Genomic DNA, 15,745 nt, shown 5'->3' with positions numbered 1-15,745 from the left:
TTGCTTTGAATACGAGTAGCTCCTATTATACAATATGTTGGAGAGCCCTGATCTCAGTCATCAAAATAGTAATGTGAGATTAGTGTGTTCGCTGCAAACCAAGACCATGTATTATAGCAGATTAATTTAGGTCTCCATGCATTGAAAGACCAAAACAAATTTTTGCATTTAGTCTTTAGTGCTACGTATGGCAGAATCATCTTTAAAGTTTATTACTTTTGCTTTTAAGAATTGAAGCAGCCCTCGTATTTACCTGGTAACTCATTTAACGGGCAGGTCACTGTACATGTAGAATACAAACAGACATTTTGAAATTGCTAGTTACACAAAGGATGATTACACAAACACAAGGGAAACCCAAGGTTATCTAGGAACCAAGGGTAATATATGTTTTGAGGAACATGGGTCCCTAAACATTAGATAAAACAAATGGTACTCTGGAAGCAAGAAATAATGCCCATGAGAAGTCCAATCAACAATCAAAAACACATTTATTCAAATATTGAAAGTTAAAACTCATTCATAAGAGTGGATACCTGTAGGAGAGTAGGGTCTGCAATCCTATGATCACCCAGATTTTTGCTTTTTGCTGCACTGGTTTACGACTTTCCCTGGCTGTGGGCCTGCTAATCAGACCCACAGCCTAGCTGTTCTCTCTATCCAAATTGTACCCAGGTACTGAATTGGCACTGGGCCCTCTCCAAGTCCCTGTACCCAGGGCTGAGGTGTACCCAGAAGTCTCCCAGGGGCTGAAGCATGTATTGTGCCACCCCTGGGTTGACTAACTAAACTGACACAACTGGCTGCACGACAGCTGGGGCAAGGTGGTGTACTCACCCTTTGCTTTAGATATAGTATACCTATATCTAACCCTAAAATGGACACACAGATCTCCTATCAGTCACTCCTATGGCAGGCCTTAACAATCCTGAAGGCAGAGTGCTTGGAATCGTGTGAGATGGTGCTCTGGCATGAGCTGAGCCTGTCTGCGGCTTTCGGGATCCATCCCTTATCCGTTTCCATGATATCGCATACCATATACTCTTAAGTGCATTATAATCCTCGCGGTTATGTGCCAACTCTGGTATCGCTTTATCAAAACATGTCGAGTAAGGTGTCATACGAATTGGAATACTAACCCCTCGCCAATTCTGGCGACTGGGTTAGCATTCCACCCTTCTAGAGGGACACGACATGTATGTAACCCCTAACCCCGGTTAAAGTCAGACAGAGCCTTAGCATCCACAAAATGGATGCTGCCACCGAGACACAAGTCTGCCCTCCTGCTGCTGGGAGTCCTCCCAGAGCAGGAGATAAGGACAAAGGGTTTCCTGCCAGGGGCGGTGCCAGCACCGTCCCAGACAGGGTTTTGTGTATTGTAGGTAGGCAGGGCTTTAGAGGAAGGTGACTGCAAGTGGCACCCCGGTGCTCACTGTGCATAGGCCGGCTGAAACCAGTTCCAGGGGCACTCCAGCCCCTGGCCTGGGGAAAGCCCGCCAAGGAAGTGGGTGTAACCACCCCCCTCCTGGTCCCACCCATAGGGCAGGACCTAGTCGCGTGCCAGCCCCCTTTTCCCAGATAAAGGTAGAGACTGGCCCCCTTCCAAATCAGATCATCTTTGAATCCTGAAACTACTTTCTGCGAAAGGAACTCAAGACTTCTTCCTAAGATTTCTCCCTTGTGACTAAGGAGTAGTCACCCTGCATCCGCAGGCACCATCTAAGAACACTGCGGTCTGCTGCAAGTCCTTCCTCCGGAATCCGACTGCCCAGCTCGACGAGAACCGGCTTCCCTGGCACCTCTGACCTCTACCCACCTCTACAGCCCAGCTGAGAACCGTGGGTGCGACGAGACCTCAAGGGACCGGCCATCTGCAAGACTGCACGACTTCTTTCCAGCAAGCCCGCCGAGTGAATTCCTGGTGAGTGCTTTGGGGTCCGAGAAGCCCCGACCCTGAGCAGCTCCAGCATCGAAGTGCAGCCCCCCAGCATCTCCACGATCTGCGTGGGGCCCTTCTGCTTTTGGCTGCTCACCGCGTTGTTTGGCTACTAGCCCGCTGGCTTGTGGCCTTCCCGACGACGCCCGACGACATTTCTGCTGCTGGTCTGGTTGCTCCAGACTGGCCCTTGCTTCCCTCCATCGGAGAAGTACCCTGGACCCTCCTGGTCCACCCAAGACGCCATTTTAGGTCCACCGCGTGGGCCTTGCATTTGCCAAGACTTGTTGCCCAATCCTGGGTCCAGCGACGTCGACAGCAAGAACCTTCGTGGGACAGCTCGCACCTCCATCCTGGTCGCCGACAACGCCTCCTGGTCCGAGAGACTGCAGAGCCCTGCAGAGCAGCAGCGCCCACTCACCTGACTGCGGTGACTTCGCCCGGTGCCATCCTGGTGCCCACTTAATCACTGGCTAGTGATTCAAGAACTTGGTCCCCTCTGCTTTCAGGTTTTCTTCTTCCTTGATCCAGGCTTGGATCCATCGAACTTTCCTCCACTGGTCGCCTGCCAGCAACTTCCTTCTTCCAGGCTCCTGGTCCGGCAACGAGATCCCCGACGTCTTTTCAGACCTATGCAGCTGCAGCCCCTGGGCTAGGTAACTTCGGCACTTCGGTGTCCCAGCATAGCCTCACTATCCTAGGGTCAGGATCCACTGTCGTTTTCTTCCTACCAGGTCGGGTTCGCCCGTGAACACTAACTTTGCCTTTACTAGCCTCCATAGACTTTGTCCCGCATCCCGCGTGAGAGTGCACACTCTGCACCCGAGTCCCCTAGGTCTCCTAGAAGTGATCTAACGATTCCCTAGTTAAGTCCTAGCGATTCCAAAGCCTATTAGTACTGTACTTACCTGCTAGTAATTTCGCATTCCACTTTTTAAGTATATGGTTTTTCGTGCCCCTCGGGCATTTGTGTATAACGTGCTAACTTAAGTATTTTCGTAAGAGTTTTGTTGTGTGCCTAGCACCCTGTCCTCATAAAGAGTACAGGGTTGTTGTGATTCTAATAAATACACTGTTTATTTTCATAACACTTGTGTGGTGTCCTTTCACTGGGTGTTCAAGGGGTAATGTGATGGTAAAACAGCTGGCTTAACACGCCCTCTAGAGTCTTAGCCTTAGACTGCTCGTATCCATGCTACTAGGATAGCTGGTCTATAAGGTTGACTTACAACCAATCATCAATAAGGGTTGTTTGGACTGATATATAGTGATCACTAGAATAGTGAACACTGCACATCAGGCCAACTTCTCACATTGGTGAGCAGCGGTTGGGATTTGAGCTTGCTGTTGTTTTACCACACATGCCCTAAGAATATCTTGTGAAAGATCACATAAGTACTAAAGGTACATATAACTTAGCTTAGAATACTCTGAGTTCTACTGAACCAGCTGTTGTAGCTCCTAGGGCTTAGCACACCCTAAACTACAACTCTAGCAAGGGATCAGTAGGCAAACATATAGTGTAGGTAAGTGCACCACTTACACCTCACTAGAAAAGCATGTCTACCCAGGGAGATTCTACTGAGACTCCCCTGGTCAGTGTTGACCCTCCACAGGTCACTTCAAGATATGCAGCTCTCAGTTTCCAGGAGATGAGACAGATCTGTGTCTCCAGAAAACTGAAGCAGGGGTCTAACCCCACCATTCCCTTTCTGATAGGTCTCTTAGAGACATATGATGCCAGAAAGCTTTCTCAGTTACATGAGAACATGCCAGCCTTAGAGGGAACCTCTGGGGATCCAGATCTCCCCAACATTGCTACTGCAGTTGAGGAGGAGGATCAAGAGGAACTCTCTGGGGATGAGGTAGACAAAGGTCTTGAGGTAGTCAGAAGGCTAACCAGGGCCAACTTAGACTTACTTGGGCTAGGATCTGGGGGACCCCCAGTACTAACCCGAAGTGGGCCTAACCTTGGAGTTAGGAGAGATAGATCTCTTTCTAGGGACTCCAACAGATCTCTGCACTCTAATGCCTCTTCTCAGGGGAGAAGGAATCCTCCACAGAGGAGAATTACTTCCCCTCAGAGAAAAGAGCATGAAGCTAGAATGAGACAAGCTGAACTGAGGATTGAAAGGGAAGAACTTGCCCTGGCCAAAGAGAAGCTTGCCTTTGCTAGAGAGCAGCAGATGAGTGGGCTAGCTCCCACTGGTGGCAGCAATCTCCCAAGAGATAGAGAGAAGGGTTTAGACACTAAACACCTGACTAAAATAGTGCCCCCCTTTAAGCAAGGGGATGATATCCAGAAATGGATGGCTGCTCTGGAGAGGGCCTGCACTGTGCAGTGCATTCCCCAGAGTCAGTGGGCAGCTATACTGTGGCTCTCCTTTGATGGTAAAGGTAGAGATAAGCTCCTCACTACAAGAGTGGAGGATGCTAACAATTACCAGGTCCTGAAGAATACACTGGTTGATGGGTTTGGTTTAACCACTGAGCAGTACAGGTTACTGTTCAGAGACACCCAGAAAACTCAGTCTCAGGACTGGTCTGACTTTGTGGATTGTGCCACTAAGGCTTTGGAGGGCTGGTTGCTGGGTAGCAAGGTTACAGATTACACAGGATTGTATAATCTAATGATGAGAGAACAAATTTTGAACAATTGTCAGAACCAGTTGCTGCACCAGCACCTTGTTGATTCAGATCTGACCTCTCCCCAAGAATTGGGAAAGAAGGCAGACAAATGGGTCAGGACAAGGATCAAGCAGAACCAGAACCAGAACCAGGGTGGTCAGAAGAAAGCAGACCAGAAGGGTAATGTTAAGAATGAGCAAAATGACCAGAAGTCTTCACCAGGTCCCCAACAAACCAAAGAGGGTGGGGGTCAGGCTTCCCAGAAGAAGAAGACTCAAGAAGGCCAGTCAAAAAGGTGGTGCCAGTACTGCAAAAGTAAATCTCACTGGTTTAGTGAGTGCACCAAAAGAGGAGGACAAACTCCTGCCACTACAGCTCCTAAAGCAACTGCACCCCCTAGTACAGTCAGTAGTGGTAGTGTACCTCCCAAGGCATTAGTTGGGTTAACCTTGGGTACTGATGGGGTCTGACAACTTAGTTGGCACACTCACTCAGGCTGTCCTTGTCTGTACAGGGGATATGGATATGTCCCCTGAGATAAGTCCCAATACTTTGGGCAAATACAGGCAGACACCTTTGATTAATGGCAAAATGGCTCAGGCCTATAGGGACATTTGTGCCAGTGTCACCATGGTGACACCTAACTTTGTGGACCCTGGACAGATCATGCCAGGTACTGATTTCCTGGTGACCAATGCCAGCAATGTCACTACTAGCCATAGTGTGGCAATTGTGGCTTTCTCCTGGGGTGGAGTGAAGGGACAAAAGAAAGTTGTAGTCAGTTCAGACCTCCCAGTTGATTGTTTGTTGGGCAATGATTTGGAGTCATCACAGTGGTCAGAAGTGGAGCAGAGGACTCACATGGAAATGTTAGGCTTGCCAGCACATGTGCTTGCTGTGACTAGGTCACAGGCCAGAAAATGCCCCACTGAACAGGTGCTGGATCCTGAAAAGATGGACCAGACACCTCCCAAGAAGAAGAGCAGTAAGGGTAAGGCTTTGCCTTCCCCCTTGCCCCAGGTTGAGGATCAAGTCTCTGAGGAGGCTGATCTGGAAGAGCTGAGGGAAACTGAGCCTAAAGAGCTTGAACTTGATCAAGTTGAGTTTCTGGGCTCAGGGGGACCCTCCAGAGCAGACCTGGGGAAGGAACAGTGGAGCTGCCCTTCCCTTGAACCCCTCAGACAGCAGGCTGCTGCTGAGGCTGCAGGGAATGCCACAGGTGCCCACAGGGTATACTGGGAAGATGGACTCCTGTACTCTGAGTCAAGAGACCCCAAGCCTGGTGCAACCAGGAGGCTGGTCATCCCCTTGTCTCTGAGAGGTTTCCTTCTCACCTTGGCCCATGAGATTCCCCTTGCAGGTCACTTAGGTCAGACAAAGACTTGGGACAGGCTTGTCTCACACTTTCACTGGCCCCATATGAATGAGAATACCAAGGAGTTTTGTCGCTCCTGTGTCACTTGCCAAGCCAGTGGTAAGTCAGGTGGCACAACAAAGGCCCCCCTCATACCACTACCTGTGGTGGGGGTTCCCTTTGAAAGAGTGGGGATTGACATTGTTGGTCCAATGGAACCCCAGACAGCATCAGGGCACAAGTTTATACTGGTGGTGGTGGACCATGCCACCAGGTATCCTGAAGCTATTCCCCTGAGGACCACCACAGCCCCTGTGGTGGCAAGAGCCCTAGTTGGAGTGTTCTCCAGAGTGGGTTTTCCAAAGGAGGTCGTTTCTGACAGAGGTACAAACTTCATGTCAGGATATCTGACTGCCATGTGGAAAGAGTGTGGTGTGAACTACAAGTTCACCACACCCTATCATCCACAATGCAATGGGCTTGTTGAGAGTTTCAACAGGACCCTCAAAGGGATGATTCATGGACTACCTGAACCTCTTAGGAGAAGATGGGATGTCCTGATCCCCTGCCTCTTGTTTGCTTACAGAGAGGTCCCACAGAAGGGGGTTGGCTACAGCCCTTTTGAGCTTCTGTATGGGCATCCTGTGAGAGGACCCCTGTGTTTGGTGAAGGAAGGATGGGAGAGACCTCTCAAAAAGCCTGCAACCAACATAGTGGACTATGTACTTGGTCTCCGCCCCAGGATGGCTGAGTACATGGAAAAGGCATCTAAAAACCTTGAGGCCAGCCAGGAACTTCAAAAAGCTTGGCATGACCAAAAGGCTGTTCTGACTGTATACCAGCCAGGACAGAAGGTGTGGGTGCTGGAGCCAGTGGCCCCAGCAGCTCTGAAAGACAAATGGTCTGGGCCCCACACCATCATTGAGCAAAAGGGAGAGGTTACCTACTTGGTGGACCTTGGAACTCCCAGGAGCCCTCTCAGAGTGCTCCATGTTAACAGGCTCAAGGCATATGTTGACAGGAAGGACATGAGCTTGCTCATGGCCACAGATGAGGGACAGGAGGAAGAGAGTGACCCTCTCCCAGACCTGCTCACTCAGAATCCTGATGATGGATCAGTTGATGGTGTTGTCTTTTGTGGCAGCCTCTCTGAACATCAGCAACAGGATTGCAGGCAAGTTCTGCAATCCTTCAGACATATGTTCTCTCTGACACCCAGCCAAACTGATTGGTGTACCCATGATGTTGACACTGGGGACAGTCTGCCTGTCAAGAGTAAAATCTACAGACAGCCTGATCATGTTAGAGACTGCATCAAAACTGAAGTGCAGAAAATGTTGGAGTTGGGAGTCATTGAGCCCTCAGATAGCCCTTGGGCTAGCCCAGTAGTTCTAGTGCCAAAGCCTCACACCCAGGGTGGTAAGAGAGAGATGAGGTTTTGCGTAGACTACAGAGGCCTCAATGCAGTCACTAAGACTGATGCCCACCCAATACCAAGAGCAGATGAACTTATAGATAAATTGGCTTCTGCCAACTTCTTAAGTACATTTGATTTGACAGCTGGGTATTGGCAAATCAGGTTAGCTGAGGAGGCCAAACCCAAGACAGCATTTTCTACCCCTGGAGGGCATTATCAATTTGTGGTAATGCCCTTTGGACTGAAAAATGCACCTGCCACCTTCCAAAGGTTGGTGAATCAAGTCCTCACTGGGCTGGATGACTTCTGTGCAGCATATCTAGACGATATTGCTGTCTTTAGCTCCACCTGGGAGGATCACCTGGTCCACCTGAGGAAAGTGTTAGAGGCCCTGCAAAAGGCAGGCCTCACTATCAAGTGCCAGATAGGGCAGACACAGGTTGTATACCTGGGCCACCTTGTAGGTGGAGGCCAGGTTCAGCCACTGGAGAGTAAGATACAGGCCATCAAGGACTGGACTCCTCCAATCACCCAGACTCAGGTTCGAGCTTTCTTGGGCCTGACTGGGTACTATAGGAAGTTTGTCAGAAATTATGGGTCCATAGTGACCCCTCTTAATGACCTGACAAGCAAAAAGATGCCAAAGAAAGTTCAGTGGGCAGCAAGCTGTCAGAAAGCATTCAATGACCTAAAGCAGGCCATGTGCACAGCACCTATCCTAAAGAGTCCAGATTACTCCAAGCCATTCATTGTCCAAACAGATGCTTCTGAGTTGGGTGTGGGGGCTGTTCTGTCTCAACTGAATTTTGATGGTAATGATCAGCCTATTGCTTTCATTAGTAGGAGGTTGACACCCAGAGAGAAAAATTGGTCAGCTATTGAGAGGGAGGCCTTTGCTGTGGTCTGGGCCCTGAAGAAGCTGAGGGCCTACTTGTTTGGCACTCACTTCACCATTCAGACAGACCATAAGCCCCTCTTGTGGCTAAATCAGATGAAGGGTGAAAACCCCAAACTGCTTAGGTGGTCCATTTCCCTACAGGGGATGGATTTTACAGTGGAGCATAGACCTGGTACTGATCACAGCAATGCTGATGGGCTCTCCAGGTATTTCCACTTAGAGCAAGAAGACTCACCTGGTCAAGGTTAGTTTATTGTCCCAAAGTTTGGGGGGGGGGGGTCATGTAGGAGAGTAGGGTCTGCAATCCTATGATCACCCAGATTTTTGCTTTTTGCTGCACTGGTTTACGACTTTCCCTAGCTGTGGGCCTGCTAATCAGACCCACAGCCTAGCTGTTCTCTCTATCCAAATTGTACCCAGGTACTGAATTGGCACTGGGCCCTCTCCAAGTCCCTGTACCCAGGGCTGAGGTGTACCCAGAAGTCTCCCAGGGGCTGAAGCATGTATTGTGCCACCCCTGGGTTGACTAACTAAACTGACACAACTGGCTGCACGACAGCTGGGGCAAGGTGGTGTACTCACCCTTTGCTTTAGATATAGTATACCTATATCTAACCCTAAAATGGACACACAGATCTCCTATCAGTCACTCCTATGGCAGGCCTTAACAATCCTGAAGGCAGAGTGCTTGGAATCGTGTGAGATGGTGCTCTGGCATGAGCTGAGCCTGTCTGCGGCTTTCGGGATCCATCCCTTAGCCGTTTCCATGATATCGCATACCATATACTCTTAAGTGCATTATAATCCTCGCGGTTATGTGCCAACTCTGGTATCGCTTTATCAAAACATGTCGAGTAAGGTGTCATACGAATTGGAATACTAACCCCTCGCCAATTCTGGCGACGGGGTTAGCATTCCACCCTTCTAGAGGGACACGACATGTATGTAACCCCTAACCCCGGTTAAAGTCAGACAGAGCCTTAGCATCCACAAAATGGATGCTGCCACCGAGACACAAGTCTGCCCTCCTGCTGCTGGGAGTCCTCCCAGAGCAGGAGATAAGGACAAAGGGTTTCCTGCCAGGGGCGGTGCCAGCACCGTCCCAGACAGGGTTTTGTGTATTGTAGGTAGGCAGGGCTTTAGAGGAAGGTGACTGCAAGTGGCACCCCGGTGCTCACTGTGCATAGGCCGGCTGAAACCAGTTCCAGGGGCACTCCAGCCCCTGGCCTGGGGAAAGCCCGCCAAGGAAGTGGGTGTAACCACCCCCCTCCTGGTCCCACCCATAGGGCAGGACCTAGTCGCGTGCCAGCCCCCTTTTCCCAGATAAAGGTAGAGACTGGCCCCCTTCCAAATCAGATCATCTTTGAATCCTGAAACTACTTTCTGCGAAAGGAACTCAAGACTTCTTCCTAAGATTTCTCCCTTGTGACTAAGGAGTAGTCACCCTGCATCCGCAGGCACCATCTAAGAACACTGCGGTCTGCTGCAAGTCCTTCCTCCGGAATCCGACTGCCCAGCTCGACGAGAACCGGCTTCCCTGGCACCTCTGACCTCTACCCACCTCTACAGCCCAGCTGAGAACCGTGGGTGCGACGAGACCTCAAGGGACCGGCCATCTGCAAGACTGCACGACTTCTTTCCAGCAAGCCCGCCGAGTGAATTCCTGGTGAGTGCTTTGGGGTCCGAGAAGCCCCGACCCTGAGCAGCTCCAGCACCGTAGTGCAGCCCCCCAGCATCTCCACGATCTGCGTGGGGCCCTTCTGCTTTTGGCTGCTCACCGCGTTGTTTGGCTACTAGCCCGCTGGCTTGTGGCCTTCCCGACGACGCCCGACGACATTTCTGCTGCTGGTCTGGTTGCTCCAGACTGGCCCTTGCTTCCCTCCATCGGAGAAGTACCCTGGACCCTCCTGGTCCACCCAAGACGCCATTTTAGGTCCCCCGCGTGGGCCTTGCATTTGCCAAGACTTGTTGCCCAATCCTGGGTCCAGCGACGTCGACAGCAAGAACCTTCGTGGGACAGCTCGCACCTCCATCCTGGTCGCCGACAACGCCTCCTGGTCCGAGAGACTGCAGAGCCCAGCAGTGCCCACTCACCTGACTGCGGTGACTTCGCCCGGTGCCATCCTGGTGCCCACTTAATCACTGGCTAGTGATTCAAGAACTTGGTCCCCTCTGCTTTCAGGTTTTCTTCTTCCTTGATCCAGGCTTGGATCCATCGAACTTTCCTCCACTGGTCGCCTGCCAGCAACTTCCTTCTTCCAGGCTCCTGGTCCGGCAACGAGATCCCCGACGTCTTTTCAGACCTATGCAGCTGCAGCCCCTGGGCTAGGTAACTTCGGCACTTCGGTGTCCCAGCATAGCCTCACTATCCTAGGGTCAGGATCCACTGTCGTTTTCTTCCTACCAGGTCGGGTTCGCCCGTGAACACTAACTTTGCCTTTACTAGCCTCCATAGACTTTGTCCCGCATCCCGCGTGAGAGTGCACACTCTGCACCCGAGTCCCCTAGGTCTCCTAGAAGTGATCTAACGATTCCCTAGTTAAGTCCTAGCGATTCCAAAGCCTATTAGTACTGTACTTACCTGCTAGTAATTTCGCATTCCACTTTTTAAGTATATGGTTTTTCGTGCCCCTCGGGCATTTGTGTATAACGTGCTAACTTAAGTATTTTCGTAAGAGTTTTGTTGTGTGCCTAGCACCCTGTCCTCATAAAGAGTACAGGGTTGTTGTGATTCTAATAAATACACTGTTTATTTTCATAACACTTGTGTGGTGTCCTTTCACTGGGTGTTCAAGGGGTAATGTGATGGTAAAACAGCTGGCTTAACACGCCCTCTAGAGTCTTAGCCTTAGACTGCTCGTATCCATGCTACTAGGATAGCTGGTCTATAAGGTTAACTTACAACCAATCATCAATAAGGGTTGTTTGGACTGATATATAGTGATCACTAGAATAGTGAACACTGCACATCAGGCCAACTTCTCACAATACCCCATCGGGGCAAACCTCAACAGGTATTGAGAAGAACTCACAGGCAAAAATACATGGTGACCTAATATTTTTCACTTATTGACAAAACACAGCACTACTGCACCCATAAATCAATTACACATAATCAGGCGGGTCAAAGTGACTAAATCAACGACGTTTTGATCCACTCAGATTATGGGATCTTCATCAGGACAACACATCAAATGCCTAGATACATAAATTAATGTAAAATAAATAGAATAAGACGAGAAGATGACTCAAAGTAAGCACATGCAAAGACAAACCGGGAAGAGGATGGTGGCGGGGAATGACGGGGAGAGAAAGAATAATGAATATAAAGTATTCATAGCTGGCACAGTCAACAGATGATGTGAATGAACCAAGAGCAGAGAAGGTCCGTGCAAAAACACACGTAGTGGTCCATCTCAAGGTTCATATGAACTCTCACTAAATGTCCACGCCACACTTTACTCAGATATTTAAAGTATTTAGCTTGTTTGGGAAAGTAATAATATTAGAAAGGACAAGGAAGAAAATGTTAAACAATCAAGTGGCATCACCTAAAATAGGATGCAAAACCATAGCTTTCAAGAAAAAAACAGACATTATGACTGGGGAATTGTACAAGAACCCCCTCTGTTAATAAGGAAAACACCTAGGTCACGGAAGGGGCTGCAAACCTCTCTGATATGTTTTTGGAGTACTTCGACTCCAAAAACATATCATTGCAGCACTAGAGGTGGCACCAAAGTCAAAGGATTAAAGTGCAATTACCTTAAGTAAACGACTGAAATGCCCATTGATAATACAATGATGAGGAGAAAAAACGAAAATAAATCTGAATGAGGGACATACAACATAAACAGTAAATCGCAAGTGGAAAGCTATGTTTAGCAGTAAATAAACAAAAACATTGTTTTTTGAAAGCCTGAGAATAAATAGTACCCTTCAAGAGAACGCGTACTAGTTATATTACTGGCTTAAAGAAACTGAAAATGTATAATCCACATTCAAAGCACTCCTAACACTCAAAACTGTAAATTAAAAGAATGTGCAGAAAACAGTCCAAACTAGGCAGGTCGGCTACCAAAGGTAACATCAATCGAAGATCGCCAAATAAATCATTCATACTCTGAATGCAAATAGGTGAAATCTGAATTAACCCATATCAGTAAAACCAAGCAACTCTCCAAAATAGTATGAACTCCGTTTCTGGACTTCAGAAATGTTTTACAACAGTAAAGGAAGGCACACAGATGGTGGTAGAGTGTGTCTTATCTAACATATGCCCATGAGTAGGCAGCAAGGAAATCCAACATGTTGGTTGAAACACTGAGATGGGGCTTGCCAAAATTCTCAATTACATGGAGAAGCCTGCACGAGCAGTAAATAATCAAACAGAATTTCTGAGGCCCTATATTAGATTTCCTGTTTCTGTAACGGTTCTCGAGGACTTGACATCTAGTTCCTTCTGTCCTCAGCAGTGCACAACAAAAGACAGCAAATCCCAAAACATTAGTAAATAATATCTAGGGGCAAACAAAAATCACACATTTAGAAATGGGATCCTCAAACGAAATATGAATGGTGAATTAGATGCCACTTTGTTCTAAAACACTACTGACAACAGTATGCAACACAATCATTCCCAGAGAAGAGAAATAAAGCAAATACATTACAAGCCTGTTGAATTAGAATCAATAATCTAGGAAACAAACACACGCAGTCATAAATAACCAAGAGAAGTTACTTCACAAAAAACACCAATATCATTGCGGTATTCACAAAATATTAGAAATCTTTATAAATAGTGACATCTTCGGAACTCAGAGGCCACCATTGATATCTGGGTGATGCAGTCATCTTCAAAGCAGACAAATATGGTAGAAGCCTTGAAACTTGGTGAGTTCTAGAAATACCATCACTGGTATGGTGGTTTATAAACGTGGAATGTTTATGTAAAGGAGCACGCTGGTCACAATCAAGGCTACATTGGGAAGCTATGTAAAGTGTGGGGATTGTTTTGTATGTTAACAGAAATAAACAATTGTATCCCCATAGTTCTCCCACTACTCCAAAGCTAAGACATCTGCGAAATCTGTGGTGACAGCAAGAAAGGTCAATGCTTCCTCTCCACTCGGAAAACTCTATAGCCCTTTGTGCTGAAAAACAAGATATGTTGTTTTCTTCTATAAATTAGAATTATAAAACCAAGTATTAGTCCCAACTCAAAGCATCAGAATGCATGTTTTACACATATAGTTCAACTGAACTATATGTGAAAGAAATTATATACCAGTTAAACTGGCCCAAACTAATTTTCATGTGAAACATAATAAGCCATAGTCTTGTACATTCCTTCCCACTGGCCTTTCAGAAACTCCAACAACACTAAGATAAATTAACTGACACAGGTATTCTAGTCTGGATAGGAAGAATGTCTTTAATAGAACATATACCTGCTCAAATCACATTGTGTAGCTTCAAAAAGTTTGTTCAGTGCATTAAAAATAAGACCATGGAATGGAGAACACAAGAACACCAACAACAAGATGTATGCTACTTAGCATTCATGTATTGAACTCATCCCCAAGATCCCAAGAAACTGGTCCACAGTAGTATACAAAACTACTTTGCAAGCATTAACACTTAAAACCTTGCATATAATGAGATCCAGGTCAACCTACCGGTGATGAAAGGCAAGACTAATGCAAAACAAATGTAACTGGAAAATGTCTATTTTTGCTGGACAATACATTTACAAATAGAAAAACAAAGTGGCACCAGCACTGAGAAGGTATGTGCTGCCAATTATTATCATGATCGTTTTCAAAGCAGAGATTCTGTACTTATGAGCTTTACAAAACAATCTTATAACACAATGCTCAAAATGTCCAACTTTACCTTTAAGCAGAGGCAGTGGGGTTAACTCGATGGGCTTCCCCTGAGATCTAAACTGGGAAGAGCTTTGTGATCTCTTCTGTCTTGCTTTCCTGACGGACTTCCGAGAAAATCCGTCTACTTTATCCACTGATGGAGGAGTGGTTGCTGCTGAGGACATAGCCCTACTGAATGAAATGGATAATAATTAAGATCAAGTAAAAACTTAAATAAAATACAAAAAGTCAAACTTTTAATTATTAGAAAGAATGCATGAACAATGAAATTCCATGTAGATCAAGCTAACCAATGAATAAAAAAAGGCCCTACAACGTTCACATGTATACTATTTTTAAACAATGGTTTATAAAAAAGATCACTGAAAGCAATGACATACACTTATCACATTCATATATTCTAAGGCATGTTAAAATAATATTTGCTACATATTATTCCTGTGTTTGTGCCATTCTGAATAGGAAACCGCACATAACAATGAAAAACGATCATATTTCGCAATGCAGATGGCACATCACTGGTTGGCCACTTGTCTGGAGCCTTCACAGATTATGTTGCTTAAAAGGCTAAAGTATAAAGAATAAAACTGAGATAAAACTTGCAAAACTAAAGGTTAGGACTCCTGATCACAAAGGAGGGGGCAAAGTCAGTTCCTGAGAAAAGGAAACAGCCAGTAGCTAGGCAACACAAGTATTTCTGAGTCTTAATCGAGAACTCTTTCCTGGAAGCCCTTCACAAGTATAAATGGGGAACAATGATTTGATAAATTAGAGGCGACTCGTTACTGTCTCTAAAAAGATACTGTTGTTTGTGTTGCAATAAGTGGTACGCCAGAAAGAGTTTTTTAAAGGACCACCGAAAAACAGAAGACAGTTTGAGTCTAGGAAAATCCACCACAATGAGGATATTTCAATGCCTGGTTTCATAATTTCATGGGATTTCCATGCTAACTATAAGGGAGGTGTGGAAACAAAGGAAAGTTTTTGTTGCATTAGAGACTATCACGGCGAGAATAAGCAGTATGGGATTTGTGGAGTTATCGGACAAGCATAATTTCCGATCCCTAAATGGCCAGAACCAAAGGGGGAGGGGGGGGGGGGGATTTGCGACATGCCCTGCAGGATCTTCTGTACAGCAAGTGATTTACCTTGATTATTGGTGAAAGCCTTAATGACTACCGTGGCTTTAGGATAATGCATAGGACAGGAAATGATCAGCAGCCCTTTAGGTACCTTAATTTGTGTTATCACTTATTGCTCTTTTGTACCTAGAAAAGGAGGAGGTGTCCCAAAAGTGAAGGCAGCTACTGAAGAATGATTACATGGCATAGTAAGAATTTAAACAGGTTACACAATATTACTGAACTGACAAAGCCAGTACACCTGGCTTATTCATTATGGAAAGCATATGTTAGAGTCAATACGATAGATTATTATTAACTGCACTAACTACAGTAGGGGGGAATTTTGTTACATCCATATAAGGCAAGGGTTTAGGTGTTGGTGAACACCCTGAACAAACCATGGGGGACCGAAGAAATGCACTGTGATTAAACTCCCATAGGAGAGATTTTGAATTACTTGACACCAGACATTTTGTACAAATTTGTAATTTTATGGCAGT

At 46.8% G+C, this 15,745-nt stretch overlaps 1 protein-coding gene across 3 annotated transcripts in view; it reads right to left on the bottom strand.

The window, feature by feature from the left end:
- PPP2R5E (protein phosphatase 2 regulatory subunit B'epsilon) overlaps positions 1-15,745 on the bottom strand; it is a 445,062-nt gene that overhangs the window by 413,936 nt on the left and 15,381 nt on the right. For 2 of the 3 annotated variants that reach the window (XM_078660324.1, XM_078660322.1), the window contains exon 2: positions 14,129-14,292. In XM_078660324.1, coding sequence (XP_078516450.1) covers positions 14,129-14,285 — 157 coding nt within the window. In that variant the 5' untranslated portion in view covers positions 14,286-14,292. The remainder of the gene's footprint in view (positions 1-14,128; positions 14,293-15,745) is intronic. The other variant, XM_078660323.1, reaches the window with a different exon arrangement.

The sequence above is a fragment of the Lissotriton helveticus genome, chromosome 9 (genome assembly GCF_964261635.1).
Source record: "Lissotriton helveticus chromosome 9, aLisHel1.1, whole genome shotgun sequence".
Lineage (NCBI taxonomy): Eukaryota > Metazoa > Chordata > Amphibia > Caudata > Salamandridae > Lissotriton > Lissotriton helveticus.
This window is presented reverse-complemented; position numbering and strand designations above follow the sequence as displayed.